Here is a 16,599-nt window from a genome sequence, read left to right as displayed (position 1 = left end):
TGGACTCACTAATCACCGGAAAATACTGACAAATGTTTGATCACAGGTTGGAAGTCAAGTACGTAATGCGGACCTCCATGATCAAAGGCTTCTCGACTGCGCTGTCAGTGTTCACTGAGAGGTTCATTCTGTTCGCCGCCATCGTCACGTTCGTGTTGATGGGCGGCCACATCCGCGCAGAGATCACATTCTCCTTGGTGCAGTACTTCAATCTGCTGCAGCTAGCGTGCAATATCTTCTTCCCGTTGGCTTTGGCGATGCTATGTGAATCAAGGGTCTCTATCAGGCGAATTGAGGTAAGTTGTTATTAGGTATCTAGGTACTACACATTAAGCCACGTTAGGCACGTTAAGCTGTTGGTCCCGGTGACTACTTAGTGAGCCTAGAGTCGAGAGTTAGTAACCCTGACAGCAGGGTTGATAAGGTTGGTACTCCACCTCATAACCTCAGAAGAAGGTACTATAAATGCAAAGCATCGAAGCGAGATCTTTTAAAACCAAGGCTAAGACATCTTTAAGAATGTAGATCTAGGATTTTCGCGTTAAGACCGTTTCATTTTAAGTACAAAACTTTCACCAGAATATTTTTGCAGAATTTCCTCAAACTGGAAGAGCTAGACCCAGCGAAATTAATAGAAGCTGAATCAAAAGCAATGAATGCTAAAATAAACAATGGAGTGGAGAAAGACGGAGAGAAAGAGAGGAAGCATACTGGATTGGTGCTAGCGGGAGTGAGTGCGAGCTGGCTGTCCGATCCAATTGTGGATACGCTAAGGAATATCTCACTCACTGCACAACCCGGAGAATTCGTCGGTATCGTGGGTCTCGTTGGTGCTGGGAAGGTTGGTAACCCTGGATAATTTTGTTAGAAAGTTGTTCCTCGCCTCTTTTAGCATTTTTCTTCTTTACTAAGGAATCTAGCAGATGCAAAAAAGGGTAAATCTTTTTTCGCCGGTACTAGTAATGTTTGCAGATACTTTCTTTATCTTATTTTGAATTCCAAGATCAAAAAAAAATGTTTCTCTTCGATTAATTAGTGGCTTTATCCACGGGCCACAATCATCATTATGGGTGTCTTTGTATGTTTGTTTTTAGTCGTCACTTCTTCAAGTCATCCTGGGCGAGTTGAAGCCGTCTCAAGGCTCGGTGTCGCTGGGTGGCGCCCGCATCGCCTACGCCAGCCAGGAGCCCTGGCTGTTTGTCGGCACCGTCCGGCAGAACATCCTCTTTGGGCTGCCTTACGACCGCACTCGTTATAAGAAAGTGAGTAATGTCAAGGTTTTAAAGTTACACAATTCCCCTCCGGTTGATTGAGTCCAGTGCCTGGGTCCAGAAGTGGGACGTACGTATATGGGTCGTTCTTCTTTTTTATCGACAATGATCTGTCCTTCGTTCTGCTTCTGATAAGTTATGTTTTAGAATTTTGTTTCATGTTTCCATTGTCCAAAAATATAGTTATCTTATTATACTCAAAATACAAGCAAAATACTAATCGGTTCCTCAATTAGTCCTTAAAGAAGCTTGATTGTTTTTCACAAAATTCTGTGACAGAGTGGTAAATTAAAATGCTGTCTCCGATGAAAAGGACCACTCTGTCACAATATTTTTTGAAATGTGTCTACAAAGAAAAGTATGTTACCAAGATAAAGAGAACCTCTAAATGGTCCTCTACAGACACATCTTTATATGATGTTTTAAAATATTTAATGCCGTTATAATTTTAAAGATGTTAAATCCGATAAATTGAGAAAATGTCTTTTTATTGTCGATAAAAAAGAAGAACGACCCATATACGCTCCCCCACACACACTTCTACAGCCTGTATAGACTGTCTATGTTGTTTTTTATTTTTATTTAATTAAGACAAATGTTGAAGTCATCGACCTATACAAACAACAAGTAGGTATTGTGCATGTGCTGAGAATATAGTTCAAAACAGAAACTGTGATACGTAAGCACTGATGAATAATTACGTAGGTATATCTGATTTGTTATTGTAAATATTGTAGAGTCGCGTTGGCAAACACAAAAATTAAAGGAACATATTTTGTATTTAGTGTAAGTAATTTATTTTTAGCTTTGCTTTTGTTGCAAACGAGCATTTAACAAAAGGTTGTAGTTTCATCAAATTGCATCATATTTTCTGCAACAACACGTGAATCATTGATTTATCTAAATAAAAGTCCATGCACAGTGAATAGGCGTTTTTTTTGTTAGAGGTAAAATTGGATAAACCCACAAAAACCGACAGTGATAAGAGATAAATTCGCGATGTCAACAAATCTGCACGATCAATGTCGACATGGATGCTCTGTCATCTCGCGATGATGAACAATCATGAATCATGTTTACGTAGCAAAGTAATATTACAAGTGCTTAAGGCCAGGCGCGCACTACGAGTTTTTCGCCGCGCGGCTGAAAAAAGCAGCGGCATAATGTCGCACTGTAATACTGTACCAAACAGAGCCATCGCAGCGGCGCAGTATTACAGTGCGACATTATGCCGCTGCTCTTTTCTGCCACGCGGCGAAAAACTCGTAGTGCGCACCTGGCCTAAACCCGTAATATGGTTAAAAAGGAACAGTTTATATTGGCTCTCGAGTATAGATCGTAGTACTCTACAATGGTCAAAGTTGACGTTGTATGCTATTAAATTATGTTTGATTATCGCGTGCTAAGGTCACTTGTATCACTCTCTCCTCGACACACAAACAAACACAATATAACAAAGACAGAAATGAGTTGTTTTTTATTTTTGGCTTTGGTCAGGTAGAACTTTAGTGGAATTCCACGAGTAAGACATCTTATAATAATGTTTCGGCTTCAACAAAACTCTACCGCTTTTTAGTCACACAATAAATCTGTCAGATGTATTTCATTCTATATAAATTCTATATCAAGAAGATACTATCTGTAGATAGAGAAAATAAAAAAAGGAAAGTCCTTAGAGAATTATGGCAAACCCGGGTATAAACCTGTTAGTTGGATAAAGACGGATAAACCGAACAACCCACCCACTGAGTGTTTACTCCGCTGTTTATCAGGATTTTATCCAAATACCGGATGGTCTTTTAACACCCTTATATCTGCCAAGGAATAACTAACTCAGTATACCTATTTTGTAAGGTGGTGACAGCTTGCGCTTTAGTACGAGACTTCGAGCTTCTACCGGCGGGAGACTCCACGTTGGTAGGGGAGCGAGGCATCAGCCTCAGCGGCGGCCAGCGCGCGCGCATTGGCCTGGCCAGGGCTTGCTACAGACAGGTACTGTACATAAAATAACACTTTCGAACTGAAATGTATATGATATATATCTTAAATAGTATTAAATAAATACACGCCAACAAACATGACAATGTTTGTTCACAACGTGGATCATTCCACTAGCACTTAGTTAGGACATCATTTACCGTTTTTTATCATCTAGCTAAGTAAAAGATGTGTCATATCACAGCATAAGGATGGTTGTAGTTGCATCAACGAATTTCGCGTAAACGCATCGATAAGCGCAAACGCAGTGAAATCTATATCATAAATTACATTTATGAAATCATCACTGGACTTGCTACCAGCGCACCCACCCGCTCATAAGCTCAAAGTTTTGTACGGTCACGAGCAAATATGTATACACTTTGGACCATGTCACATTAACTTTTTTGACAAATTGAACTGTAAGTCTCACTAAATGTCAAATATGTTAGTGCGACAGAGTCCTAAAGTGAGTACATTATATTGCTCATGACTGTACATGTCATTGCTCTGACTAAGGATTCCTTTCGCAACTAACACTGCGTAAATATGTAGATAGATAAGGACATCGACAAAATACTAGGTATTGTGGATTCTCGCGATTAATTTTTCCCGGTCTAACTATATAACTTTACCTTTGCATATCTGTCCGTATCAGAACCATTTGGGAATTAAATTAAAGACAATAATTTAATTATTTCAACGTAAAAACTAGGGGCATTGCCTATTTCGAAATAAGTTCGGATGTTTGAACTCTATCATTAAAGTAAAGTACAACTTGCCACGGGCATTGATATCGTAAGGAAACTGCAAAGTTATTGATTCTAGCGTACGCAGCCTTATCTGTATATTTAACACTTACACGTTTAACACTCCCTTAGGCGGACGCAAACTTAACCTAATTTTAGCCCCGTCCTTTACTTACAATAAATGCAAGAAAGAATAAGAACTAGTTTTAGTCCTGCCAAATTAAGTTACATATAAGTTGATGATACCAATATATATGTTAACCTTGGATACACCTAGTTTCTCTACAAAATATCTTTCAACAATAAATTTATCGAATGGTGACCGAAGCAATTTGCTAGTAGAAAAAGCGTGCTAATTAATGATAACAAGTAAACTATATTATTATACTATTTTTTTCTTATTTATTGCCCATTCGTACTTGACCTTAATATATTATCAGGACACACAAGTAGTACGTAATAAAGATGTTGTGAATGTCATTTACATGGCCTTATATGCCGTGTAATGTACCTAATGGAAAGTCAAATGGCACAATGATGTGTAAGTATCAAAAGTCAGATAGCAAAGAAAAATGATAATTCTATACTTTTTGGTATAACTGGTTTGACACACTGGCGAGCAGGAGAATGAAACGCCATCAAAGCGACGACAAGTTGGAGACTTCTCCTGCAGAGTGTGCGGTAGAGTTTGCCGCTCTAGGATTGGCTTGCACAGCCATGAAAGAAAGTGCATTTCTTCGGGGCAATGACGTCATAAATCGTCTGAAACAGACATATAAGGCCAATGAAAGACATAACAACCCCGATTACGAACTTGTCCGAATGAGTTATTCGAGACTCGACTATTATAGACGGCGATACGGCTTACCTATCACGGAGATCTAACAAAAAGCTCGGTAAGCTGTGGGTACTTAGTTCATCTTGGGATGGATGTACCTCTGACTACCCATTGGGATATAGTCGTGAGCTTGTGTTATGTATTGACAAAATTAAATCTTTACTAAGACATAAGAAGGTATAAGTATATTGATAGAATACACCATCATCACAGATTTGTATCATCGCAGAATAAAGTATTGTATTATCGTTATCAACCATCTGGCAACATGTAGAGCTTACAGTAAAACCGTTAGTAGTGACCCTAATATTTCGGTATCTCCCCTCTCGTCGAGCACTATCTTTTAATGAAAAAGAGACGTCCTTGGACAAAAGTACACATTCAATATTTATCTATCGATAATAAAGTACCTACACAATTAAATATTTGCGTCAAACACGTAAAAGCTAAAAGAAATAGGTCGGCGGTTTAAGCATGCCATTTCCTTTTTTTCGTCGTGACTTTTGTAGTTTTGTCGCAGATGGTATTAACTACTTGGCCGGACAAATGGGGAGCGCTGAGGGCTCTCACCCGGTACAAAATTTAAAACAACAGGCCTGAGGGTGCCCAGTTGGGCGCGAACCTCGGCACAGAGCGTCGTCTGAGGAAAAATATTTGAAAGAATTAATCGACCCTAGTGGGTCGACAGCGATAAGCGCTGAATGAGGGAAATCGTCGACCCCGCCGGCGGGGTCGGTATCGGGGTTCTGAAGTGTTTGGTGTCGCGAGCTGATTGGTCGCCTCTATGTCTAGAGTAATCGGGTCGTCGGGATCGTATATTACATCCTTCGCATGGCACTTCCAGAGACGGACATCAAGTATGACAGACATCGCAGACGGACAAGTTATATATTTTCAAACTGTCGTTTTCTCGGTGGCTCTAAGTAAAATAATACAGCTATTGTATGTCCCTCTAGTGTAGAAAACGACCCGTTTTTTTTTATGTAAAAGACCTGAACGTCAAATTCTCAACTCTACAGTATAAATTCCTCATTATATTGTACTGAGTAATTTCTCATCACGATACTTTATCGTGCTACAAAGTTTCGGGGCCTGAGGAGTAACTGTGCGGGTCCACTAGCTTCCTTTTACGCTACTTTTTCTGAGTGTCATAAATAAACGTATACAAATGACAGGCGGACATATACCTGCTGGACGACCCGCTGTCGGCCGTGGACACGCACGTTGGCAAGCACCTGGTGAGCGAGTGCGTCAGCGGCCTGCTTCGACACGCCACACGAGTGCTCGTCACTCACCAGCTCCATCACCTCAAAGCCGCGGACAAAATCATCATTCTTAACAACGTAAGTACCTACCTCAATACATTATACTTTATTGAGCAGAAAAGACACAAGTATTACACAATAAAACAAAATACATAAAGACATAACAGGCGTCGTTATCGCTGAAGCAGACATCTGCTTTGTCTGATTTGAAGACACATGTCTTCCAGACAATCTTAGCCTCTTCTATATGTCACTGTGTATCCTCCCAAACTTAACAGTTTCAGGAACACGGAACACAGATCTGTTATTCATAAAGATACTTGGCATCGGAACATCGGCTGTAGACGATGTCCTCGAGAATGTTACAAACTAAGTAAGGTTATACATTGTTTGAGATTTAAGAGGTCGTCAAGTGATCATGGCACTTGCAACTCTGTTGAAATATCGGGAGTCTCATATCCCTGATAATAACGCGGTAAGAACCCGACATTATGTATTTTAACTAAGTAGATAAGGCTGCCTGGAAGAAATCTAGTATCATCTAGTCTACACTTTTAGTGAAATTTACCTACAAGTCCACTCGTAGTGTGCCAAGCCAACCTCACTTGGAATGAGATAAGGACAGGCGAATGATGTACAGTCATGTACCCACTTTAGAACCCTGTCGCACTATCATATTTGACATTTAATGAGACTTACGGTTTAATTTGTCGAAAAAGTTAATATGACATGACATGGTATCAAAGTGTATATTACATATTAATACTCGTGACCGTACAACTCCACCCTTGGTTCTATTTTCCTTTGTTAGTGTTTTTTTTAATATATAATTTTGAAAGAGACCAAACTCTGTAACTCAAGTGGAATCCAACTATAACATTTACGTAAGTATATTAGCTCAGACCGGCATGACTTAGAATTCAAAACGACGAAAAACTCAAGTCAAAACCTTTTTGAAAACATAGATATACGTACAATACAAAGGACTATTGCACATCCACCTATCATATCACATGTGTAGATGTGCAATAAAGATCGTTTACGAAGTTATTCTAGGTTTATTTGAAATGTCTTTCCATAAGTTGAACAATTATATGCGTGTTTGCTCAGTTGATATCAATGCACATAGATAACTGAGCGCCACGGATTATCTTTTATGCAAATACGAATGTTTGTTTATTATTAAATTTGTTCCACTTTATACAATTATAGCTTTTACAACTGCGGCTAATGATAAGCCTAGTACGAAGAGATTTACTTTAGCTAATAATCACTGGTTTTGAGTAAGTTTTAAAAGATATATTTGGCTGACTTGAAGACGATAACGTAACATTTTTTAATCTAAAGCCTTTGTTTTGGTACATACTTTAATATCTAGTTTTAATCATTGAACACAAAAAAATATCGTTGATGTCTTTTATATGAAAAATACGTGATCCATAAGAAGTTGAGTACTAATGCTACATGACTATTCTGTATTAAATTACCAAAAGTCAATAGTTAAATAGCGGACCCTGTGAAAAACGTTATAATGCTAGGGAGACGAAAGTCAATAGTTAAAGGTGGTAATATTGAACCGTTTGGTAAATAAATGATGCAAATATTAATATTATTTTATCCAGGGTGAAATAGAATCACAAGGTAACTTTGACGAAGTATCGCGTTCGCCGCTGTTTGAAGAGCTGATGGAAGAAGAGGAAGCTGAGCAGCCGGTCAGCGAAAAGAACTTCATGCGACAACGAACAATATCTATACAGGTATACAGGACTTACAGATTACACGAATAGTGACAAAATATTTTTTATTTGAATAAATCTTTAAATTCGTTACGAATGCCTATCGGTATATAGTCGGAACCATGGTATAAAAAGACCAAAACATTGGTCGTGGGTAATTTCTTTTTTACGAAATGGCAACGCAGGGTGGGATGGCGTCAGCTGAGCTAACCTTGAAATGTTAGCTGTCACTTTCGAGCTTTCTTATACCATGGTGGGAACGTTCTGAAAATACGATGTGTTTTGCCAAACAAAGCGGGTCATTCCAAATCCAAGAAATTCTGGGAGTGGAAGGGTGTGACATAGAGTGAAATGACTCGTGCTCACACAGTACACTCATTCAAGATTATCTTATCAAATCATTGCTACAATGTGTCACTTACTGATATCTAGACACTGGGAAGACACTTTACATGCGATAAACAGATTTCGTGTTATTTATCTAAAAGTAAATACCTATCTATGTCAACATAAATCCTAACTTTATCCGTTCTATGTACACAATACATATGCGTAACCAAAAGACCTTATAATATGTTGACCACAAAGTATCGAAAGCTCTCGCAGACATTGCTTAATTCGTCTTCAGTAAACGGAAAGGTTTGATGATCGAATCTAATCTCTCAATATACTTTTTCAATTCCAGTCTCATGCAAGTACTACCACGATTCAAGATGGTACAAACGTAGATGAACAAGAAGAACCCCAGGAGACTGAAGAGCTTATGTCAAAAGGTACGTACAGGGGGGTTAAAAAGGCCATCGAAGCAATTCATCTACAAAAGCAATATTGCTATTTGACATTTGTTTGCATTGCGCATTTACTTTTATGTCAAATTGCAATATTGCTTTTCTAGATGAATTGCTTCGATGTGGTGTTCTTTTGTTGAAGCGGGTGACACGTATCTTATTGCCCTATGTTTGATGGTGAGAAGCGTGGTTGGTACCAATTTCGAGACTAGAACTCTGTTTCGTTTCAGGACGCGTCTCAAGCTCAGTGTACAAGAACTACTTTCGCGCCGGCGGCGGTTGGTGTTTACTATTGTTCACCCTGTTTGGCATAATTCTGGCGCAAGTCGTCACGTCACTCGGAGACCTGTGGCTCACCTACTGGTTAGTACAATAATTTTGAAAGCTTTCCTTCTGTGCTCTATTATAAATAGGTAAATAAGTGACTATTTCCTATTTATTAAAAGTCGCACGTCCGCCTATATTGTTTTATTTGCTAAGACCGATTCACATAGAATCAAATGGCATTTCTATTTACATTACCGGCCAGTGTATAAATTACTAACAAACAGAATGCAAGTCGAACACGCTCAACCTCTTAAACGACAAATCAAGCTTATAGAGCATAACAAAACGTTATTTTTCCAGGATGAATAAAGTAGAAGCTGGTTACAGGAAGATGGCCAACACAACCAGTGGAAATGAAACCAGTGATTTTAACAGCACCACTGAACCGTTGTTACCAGATTTTACCACTATAGCTCCAGAATTGGAAAACAGTACGACTATCAAGCCTAATCACACTATAATAGGAATGCTGGTGAAGACAGCCCTCACAATGCAAGATATAGCGCCACACGAACATGTAGATCATTCATTCTACATATACATCTGGGCTCTCGGAATATTCGGATGTATTGTGCTCACTACTGGCAGGTGAGATCAGATGACTTTGCAAAGTTTATATCATTCCAGCGATAAATTTGACGTTGCTTACTGGATTGGATTAACATCTTAAACTATCTTGAGTTTGGGAGCTATCTATAACGAAAAAGAGATGTAATATCAGGGATGACTCAAATTGCGGTAGTGAAATGGTAGTATACTATCTTGACAGATCTTGAGTTAGGGTAATCAGGTGATTACCCTAACTTACCGTTGTAAGTAGGTACTTACAATGGTAAACATGCTGTAAGGGATGAATCAATCTACAATAGTTAAATACATACAATATACATTTTGTCTAAAATTTAAGAAATTTTATAATAGAAGCCCAGTCAAATTTTACAAAAAAAATCCGTATTTGGTAAATTATGATGTTTGGACCTCTTAGGGTACTGTAAATCTAATAGAAATGTGCTACCTGTGTGAAATGAGGAAAATTGTAAAATTTCTGGACTTTTTTCAGTTTTCTACTAAGCACTTATTTTACGACAAAAGTTTCAATGTACACTTTTAAGTAGATTTCTATACAATGATCCGGTGGCCTTTCGAGGTAGGAAACTTGGATTTGTGGTAACCACTTTATCACATCACATTAAACATGTTAAAAAGTACTACCCCATTTGATGTAAACCATTTCTAGGACATACATTTATTACGTAGTTTTTAAGTGATTTTTGTATAGGATTTAACTAGCGTATTAATATTGAATTCTTGTTCATATTTTCTCTTCTTACACAGGTCCATTTTGTTTCTGTGGGTATGCATGAGAAGTTCTATCCGGATGCACAACCAGATGTTCAGCAATATTCTCTCAGCGACCATGCGGTTCTTTGACACCAATTCCTCGGGTCGTATCCTCAACCGGTTTTCCAAGGACATGGGCGTCGTCGACGAAGTGTTACCCCGAATGTATTTAGATTCTATCCAGGTACATATCTAAAATTTTACACTATGTGTAATAGAAGTACAAACAACAGCCTCCGTGGTCTAATGGTTAGAGCGTTACGCTCACGATCTGGAATCCGGATTCGATTCCCGATGGGGACATTGTCGAAATCACTTTGTGAGACTCCTTTGTTTGGTAAGGACTTTTCAGGCTTGAATCACCTGATTGTCCGAAAAAGTAAGATGATTCCGTGCTTCGGAGGGCACGTTAAGCCGTTGGTCCCGGCTATTAGCCGTAAAAACACCTCCACAAACCCGCATTGGAGCAGCGTGGTGGAGTATGCTCCATACCCCCTCCGGTTGAAGCCTGTGCCCAGCAGTTGGACGTATATAGGCTGTTTATGTATGTATGTAATAGTAGTATCGTATTGTGACAGAATTACATACCATTTGCGTGGATTTGTGGGTATACAATTTAATTTCTTTGTATTCCTACAGGTAACCATGGTGATGCTCGGTATATTGGTGATGGTGGCTATAGTCAGCCCATACATGTTACTGACCACCGCCGTATGTGGGATCCTCATGTATTTCTGGACTACCGTCTACCTCAATACCGCACAAGCTATCAAAAGGTAACTTTCATCAAATGTCTGGTTCATCTATTAAGGCAACAACGAACACCCTCTTCATTTTGTATTTTCGAATATTTTATTTCACGTGGCTACTTACAATAATACTCGTAAGTAATAAGAAGGACATTTCAAATACATAATTCTGCTATAATTTCGGTATGCAATCTAAAAAACACTTTGTGATCCCTAGTTTGGTTAGGACATTACAGGCTGATCACCTGATTTTCCGAAAGTAAGATGATCCGTGCTTCGGAATGCACGTCAAGCCGTTGGTCCCGGTTACTACTTACTGATGTTACATGAACCATGTCAAGGGCCTTTGGCGGCTCAGTAATAACCCTGACACCAGGGTTGTGAGGTGGAATACCAACCACTTAAACCCACACGGTAAGAAGAAGATAGCAATTGCAATCCGTTAAAACAGACTATTTTAAGTTAATATTTGCTATTTTAGTACCTAAACAACTCTGTAATGTATTGCAGAGTGGAAGGTGTGACGCGCAGCCCGGTGTTTTCTCACGTGTCGGCCACCATGGCCGGTCTGTCGACGGTGCGAGCTTGCGGAGCGCAGCACCTGCTCCGAGTGCAGTTCGATGACAAACAGGACGTCCACACAGCTGCATGGTAACATTCTTTCCATGCCCTTTAATTGCTTGTTGATTTACAATTATCCTCTTAAGACCGAGATTTCCAGACATAATAGTTAAACAATGGGGTTTCGATTTATAAAGAACACTCGGTCTTAGGAGGTTATGTATGAAAGGAGGATGGTCAATGAATGGGACGTAAGGCAGTTTTAAAAAGTAAGAAAGGGGAGTCTTTGGTGCGATGTCGGTCGGGTGAGAGGATTTGGTTTTAATATAAGGTGTGTGTAAAATAGAAGGAGTAAAGACATTTAAAAATATCCCGAGTTATTTCATTATCCCACAATTTTTCGTCTCTGAATCTAACATGTTTCATCTCTATTTTTCAGGTATTTGACAATGGTTACGAATACTGCCTTCGGAATCTGGCTAAGTTTGATTTGTGCGTCGTACATCATTGTTGTGGCATACACGTTCTTGTTTCTAGATAATGGTGAGTGAATTAAACTAGAATTGAATATAAAATTATTACGTGCACTTTAAATGTACGAAGCAAACCTACTTCTCTTCTATCGTGTGGGTTGTAAGGTGGATTACCAACCTCATCAACCCTGGTGTCAGGGTTACTATTGAGCCGCCAAAGGCCCCTGACATGACTCATGTAACGACTACGTACGTAACCGGAACCAACGGCTTAACGTGCCTTCCGAAGCACGGATCGTCTTACTTTCGGATAATCAGGTGATCAGCCTATAATATCCTAACCAGACTAGGGATCACAAAGTCATTTTTGTGATATGTCCCCACCGGGATTCGAACCCAGGACCTCCGGATCGTGAGCCTAACGCTCAAGCACTGGACCACGGAGGCCGAAACAACCTACTTATTTTATCTCAATTTCATCTTACAGGTTCGACCCGGTCAGGCAATGTCGGTTTAGCTTTAAGTCAAGGCTTGATCTTAGTAAATATGGTACAACATGGTATTCGCCAAGCAACAGAGGTCGTTTCTCAGATGACAAGCGTGGAACGCGTGCAACAGTTTACTTCGTTACCGCAAGAGAAAACAGACGGGCCTTTACCACCCGCCGGTTGGCCACAGCGAGCACGACTGGTGTTTAAAGATCTCTTCCTGAGATATGACCTAGAAGCAGAACCGGTCCTCAAAAACTTAAATATTGTCATTGAAAGCGGCTGGAAAGTAAGTGTTCGACAATGCTTTTCCAATAGACTAGCTTTAAACTTTGTACAGGGATACTATATTTCTCAATATTGTTCAAAGGTCGGTATTGTCGGGCGAACAGGAGCGGGCAAATCGTCACTAATATCAGCACTCTTCAGATTGGCGCCAATTGACGGACACGTTTACATTGATGATGTGGACACTGGAAAGATCGGCCTCAAGGTACTTTTCTCAGTGGAACAACTTATGAAAATAAGTTGCTTAATAATTAATCGCATAATACTTTGCTAACGGTTCATTTGACTTTACAGGAACTCCGATCCAAAATATCGATCATTCCACAAGAACCAGTTTTGTTCTCTGCCAGTTTACGCTACAATATGGATCCATTCGACAAATATACTGATGCAGACATCTGGAGAGCACTAGAACAGGTAACTTTGACTTCATTGCATTTAATCCTGACACCAGGATTGATGGGGTTGGTCATTCGCCTCACAACCTACATGATAGAAAAGAAGAATTGAGTTGAAACTATAAGACTGATTTCCTTGAGATATCGAAACGGATTCGACGATTTCCCCCCTTCGGTACTTTCGATGCACTTCTTGAAGAACGATGAACAATGTTCGCATCCACCTACTATTACCAGTGATCATCGCAATATATCAATTTGTTTTAAGGTGGAGCTGAAGCAAGTCGCGACGTCCCTGTCAGCGGAGGTGGCGGCTGGTGGATCCAACTTCAGCGCGGGACAGAGACAGCTGCTGTGCCTCGCGCGAGCGGCGCTAGCGCGTAACAAGTTGATTGTTCTGGACGAAGCCACGGCGAATGTTGATCCCAAGTGAGTATTTCATTGATCTGATAATCGATAATCTGATAATCGTGTTCAATTCTTGGGACAATAAAACCTATAGTTTTTTGCCATCTGTTGTTTAGCGTTTTGTTGAATAAGCTCACTCCATGTTTTATCATTTTGAGAAGAAAAGCAATCCGAAGAAACAATGAGCCGGTGCTCGTGCGGATGTTCAAATTTAGGGCCATTGATTCTATATTGATTTTTATTATAGAGGAAAATATTTTACTTTCACAGCACGGATGCCCTCATTCAGAAATCCATTAGGAAATACTTCGCGAACTGCACAGTAATCACTGTGGCTCATCGATTGCATACTGTAGCAGATGCTGATCGAGTTGTTGTAAGTTAAACACATGTTCTTATTCCACAGTCACAATCAATAATTTAACACTTTACAACCCCTTTACAATGTACAATTTTGACATAGCTGGCATAGAGTGGGTATATAATATATACTATACACCCCTGCCTTCTCCTTAGGGGATACAGTAGTGATGTTATGTTTTGTGTAATGTTTTTTTTCCTGGTTCAACTACGATCAGTCTACAGACTATTAGCAGTTGTGTTGACGTACGAAAGGTGGCGTGACTGTAGCAACGACCAGTGTCGTAGCTTACCTCCATTACAATGTGTAATTGTTTTGTGTAATGTTGTTCCAATTTTTTAACACCGTTCCTTTGTCCCAGGTGATGGAGGCAGGACAAATAGTGGAATGTGGACATCCACATGAGTTGTTGCAGAATAACGAAGGCCACTTCAATGGCATGGTGAAACAGTTGGGCCCTGCAGCTGAGCAGAGCTTACGAGACCTCGCTAGCAAAGCGCATGCGCAACACATACGCTACGTCGACGCAGACGATCAGCCAGTACTATAAACCGAAGACAGTATAGTATGTAATGTCCTGAGAAGCTATATTTAGTAGCTACAGCTTAAATTCGTCCAGTTATACTATTGGGCAAGTCTCCCATGACGGAATCTTTGATTTAAAAATACATTGTATTCTGAACGAGACTTTTTATTATATAATAAGTGTCAGTGTTAGCAACTAGCCAATTATGTAAAATGAGTAATTACCATTTCATATTACAATTAAACTAGTGAAGGAAACAAAGACAATGTATCCACTTTAGTTTTAATTAGATTGAATGAATTGCATTATGAATGACAAGTGCTTTAATAAGGACCAAATACTGTAGTCACAAATATGTTCTCAATGACTGGATAAATTATTTTCCCACACAGGTCTTATTCAACTTATTACAACAATGCCTATTTGTACTTACTTTTTATTGAATGAACCTTTATGTACTTATGATAGAAATGCATTTTATTATGTTTATTAATAAGCATTCCAAGTTATACAATGGAAATGCAGAAAGGTAACGAAAAATATGTACAATAAAATACAAGACTTAAATCTGTAAAAGTGATGCCTTATATACTTAATTTGAGATTGTAATTGTTACAATAATATTATACATGTGTATTGTATTTAAGTAAAAGAAATACATTAATATTTATTGACTGTGTAACTGGTATATTTTATTTGACTATTAGTCAGTAAATCTCATATGATCTAACACACATCCCAATTGGGGTAAGTACCCACACATCACCAAGCCCATATGGGCTTATAGATAATATTATTTCAAACAATTTGCCACTTGAATATATATAATGGATAACACAATATGAATCTCATTGTTCATGGAGTAACATCGCTATGTTATTCCAGAAAAAATCCTTAAGTATGCTCCATACCTCATTCGTTAGTAAAGTGGCTTGGGCCATGAATACAACTTCTCTCTCATAAAACCAATATATCTAAAGTTTAACTGTCTATTTCATTCATTTGAACTCTTGAATTTACAAGATTTAGACAAAAAATAATGTAACCAACAATACAATACAAAATACAGATTTTTTTTAAATATATCTTAAGTTTATATCATATAGTATGCCACGTTAACCACAAATAGTTTATTTCATCCAAATCTGGTTCCAAATTATTTGCATACTTACCTTTCTGAACTCATTTTCACAGAATTGTTTTCAAATTAGATGTACTTTTCCATTCTTCACTAAATCAGCGATGGGTTTGTACTGAAGGATGTGTTGTGAACCCTCTGAAAGAAATAATACAATTTATTTATATAGAAATTTTTGATAAAACTCAGAATAAAGTCTGAGAAAGGCAGAATAGTTAAAAGACAACTTCCCACAATTGATAAAATTACATAATTAGTTTTGTATGAACAAACCTTCCAAGTCTATTTCCTCATCCTGGTCACCATAAAGATCCTCGAGCACTACACCATTCACACTCTCTTTAGCCTTTAAAAATACATGGCTATGTAAGTTTGGATACACTGCCATTTTACCCATATCAAATGCTTGCATGTTACTGGGAACCTTATTCAGAACTACTGACTTCAGGTGACTTTCCATGTTCAGCAAATATTCTTGCGCATATTTATATTCGGCGGGTGTTAAATAGTTCGTACCGGATTCTATCCGTTGCTTCTCTTCATTAATTATTGGAATACAATATTTTTCTATTTTATTTAGTCTTATCTTTAAATAATTGCATATAATAAACTTTATTCTACTTAGTTCCATTTTGTGAATACAGGCCCGAAGATCTGTTTTCGGTAACTTGTTGATGTTTCGCTCCATGTGTTGTATTTGACCCAACATGCACTCCACCATATCATTGCAATGCGGCAATATTTCTGGAGCTAATCGTTCGTTCTGCCAAGCGGTTTGTAAAGTTTTCAGTACAGTATCAGCTGTAATTTCTTCTTCTTCGTCACTTAACGTAAAGTCTTCTGTATTATCCATTCTTTAGCGTTTTATACAGGATCCAGGGTTTTTATAGTAAAGGTCCGCGCAAGCCGTTTCTCAA

At 38.7% G+C, this 16,599-nt stretch overlaps 2 protein-coding genes across 2 annotated transcripts in view; one reads left to right on the top strand and one right to left on the bottom strand.

The window, feature by feature from the left end:
• Positions 1–15,226, top strand: part of LOC126381983 (ATP-binding cassette sub-family C member 4-like) — a 27,815-nt gene extending 12,589 nt beyond the window's left edge. Inside the window, exons 7-25 of the mRNA XM_050031632.1 lie at positions 47–296; positions 593–841; positions 1,095–1,262; positions 3,126–3,263; positions 6,011–6,178; positions 7,723–7,857; positions 8,522–8,609; positions 8,855–8,987; positions 9,252–9,539; positions 10,287–10,476; positions 10,932–11,068; positions 11,552–11,692; positions 12,042–12,145; positions 12,563–12,852; positions 12,934–13,056; positions 13,146–13,268; positions 13,518–13,678; positions 13,928–14,033; positions 14,380–15,226. Of these exons, the coding sequence (XP_049887589.1) occupies positions 47–296; positions 593–841; positions 1,095–1,262; positions 3,126–3,263; positions 6,011–6,178; positions 7,723–7,857; positions 8,522–8,609; positions 8,855–8,987; positions 9,252–9,539; positions 10,287–10,476; positions 10,932–11,068; positions 11,552–11,692; positions 12,042–12,145; positions 12,563–12,852; positions 12,934–13,056; positions 13,146–13,268; positions 13,518–13,678; positions 13,928–14,033; positions 14,380–14,568 (3,181 nt within the window). The 3' untranslated portion in view covers positions 14,569–15,226. The remainder of the gene's footprint in view (positions 1–46; positions 297–592; positions 842–1,094; positions 1,263–3,125; positions 3,264–6,010; positions 6,179–7,722; positions 7,858–8,521; positions 8,610–8,854; positions 8,988–9,251; positions 9,540–10,286; positions 10,477–10,931; positions 11,069–11,551; positions 11,693–12,041; positions 12,146–12,562; positions 12,853–12,933; positions 13,057–13,145; positions 13,269–13,517; positions 13,679–13,927; positions 14,034–14,379) is intronic.
• LOC126381984 (DNA replication complex GINS protein SLD5) lies at positions 14,810–16,599 on the bottom strand. Its single transcript, XM_050031633.1, has 2 exons — positions 15,956–16,599; positions 14,810–15,820 (listed from the first exon to the last, which is right to left on the bottom strand). The coding sequence occupies exons 1-2, from the start codon at positions 16,533–16,535 to the stop codon at positions 15,747–15,749; spliced, it is 654 nt and encodes a 217-aa protein (XP_049887590.1). The 5' UTR covers positions 16,536–16,599; the 3' UTR covers positions 14,810–15,746.

Source organism: Pectinophora gossypiella, chromosome 3 (genome assembly GCF_024362695.1).
Source record: "Pectinophora gossypiella chromosome 3, ilPecGoss1.1, whole genome shotgun sequence".
NCBI classification, from domain to species: Eukaryota; Metazoa; Arthropoda; class Insecta; order Lepidoptera; family Gelechiidae; genus Pectinophora; species Pectinophora gossypiella.
This window is presented reverse-complemented; position numbering and strand designations above follow the sequence as displayed.